Consider the following 1,477-nt stretch of genomic DNA (forward strand, 5'->3'; position numbering starts at 1 on the left):
TCTAACCGATTGTAAAACAACTGATAGTTTCAGCGCTCACTACATAGTTACTAAGTCTGTTCCATTCGTTGACCACCCTATTAGTAAACCAATTCTTGCCCATTTCCTTCTTAAATCTAAATTTGTCCAGTTTAAATCCATTACTGCGAGTCCTGCCCTGTTGTCTTAATATGATGACCTTGTTTGCGTCACCCTTGTTAAAGCCTTTGATCCATTTAAACACCTTTATTAGATCACCTTGGACTCTGCGTCTTTCCAGACTGTAAGTTAAAGTGCCTAAGCCTCTCTTCGCAAGGTAAATTTCTGAGCACATGCATCATTTTGGTTGTTTTCCTCTGAATTTTGCAAAAGAGTGCCACCAGACTAAATAGTTAAAAATGCATTTGTTCAGCTGAGGGAAATCCCTACTGCAGGCGAACGTAGGCAATGCCTGTTCGTTTCAAGGCTTTGGTTCAGTTACAAATTAAGACTCCAGTATGGGAGGTCTTATTCAATTTTGTCGGAGGCTCCGCCACGCGGATAGCCTCTGGAGGGGGTCGGGGTCCAGGAGGGCTTCAAGGAGAGTCCGCGAAGATTTGCTCAGCCTCTTCCACTTGCTGAGTTCGTTGAGCTGAGGGTCCTTCTCCACCCACAGCTGGTATTCCTCGTTCTCTGGTACAGCGCGTGACCATGGCCTGCATCCGATGGTCAGCATGTTGAAGAGAACAATGCCACAAGACCACAGATCGACGGGTGGTCCGAGGTACCGCGACTCTGGTGTGTAGATGACTTCGGGAGCCATATAGGTAAACGTCCCGACCTGACCCGTCAGATGAACCTCTCTCCCATCGATGACGAAGACGTCTGCGGACCCAAAGTCGCCGATCTTAAGGGTCCTCTCGTCTGTGAGGAGGAGGTTTGCGGGTTTTAGGTCTCGATGAGCGACACCCCGGCCGTGCAGGTATTCCACGCCGCTCATCAATTGCTTGAAGTAAAAATGAGCCTCATCGTCGCTCAGATCGTACAGCCCTATGACGTTGAGGAGGTCTCCCCTGGCGCAGTACTCGATGTAGAGGAGACGTCTGTTCCCCTTGATCTGCCAGGCAAAGAGCCGAGACACGTTCCTGTGTCTCATCTGGCTGTGGATGACCTCCTCGGCTGTGACGACGGCCCCGTCGGTAGACGCAACGAAGACGTTCTTTCGTGCGACCAACCGCTCCGTCCTGACGTTTCTCATCAGTGTGACGGTTCCCCAAGCGCCCTTGCCGAGGACTCGGACGGCTCTCCATTCGGAGGTGGTCTCGAAGTCCCGTGCAGCGGCCTCGTTTTCTGTTGTGGCCTTCTCGTAGTGGCGCGCTTCTAGAGGACCAGTTGTGCCCTCGTGCAGAGTCGAAGAGTCACTGCTGATGGGCGTGATAGACCTCCTTCCTCGGAAGTGCTTCCAGAGGACCTTGAAGATATTTCCTTTTTTCTTCTTGTTCTCGTTGAAGCTTTGGTG

The 1,477-nt window shown here is 51.2% G+C and overlaps 1 protein-coding gene across 1 annotated transcript in view; it reads right to left on the reverse strand.

The window, feature by feature from the left end:
* Window positions 1-490: 490 nt before the first annotated feature.
* LOC143019094 (serine/threonine-protein kinase Chk1-like) overlaps window positions 491-1,477 on the reverse strand; it is a 1,050-nt gene continuing 63 nt past the window's right edge. The window contains exon 1 of the mRNA XM_076174793.1: window positions 491-1,477. This exon is cut by the window's right edge and continues 63 nt beyond it. Coding sequence (XP_076030908.1) covers window positions 491-1,477 — 987 coding nt within the window.

The sequence above is a fragment of the Oratosquilla oratoria genome, chromosome 36 (assembly GCF_046742065.1).
Source record: "Oratosquilla oratoria isolate Oo_2021 chromosome 36, ASM4674206v1, whole genome shotgun sequence".
Lineage (NCBI taxonomy): Eukaryota > Metazoa > Arthropoda > Malacostraca > Stomatopoda > Squillidae > Oratosquilla > Oratosquilla oratoria.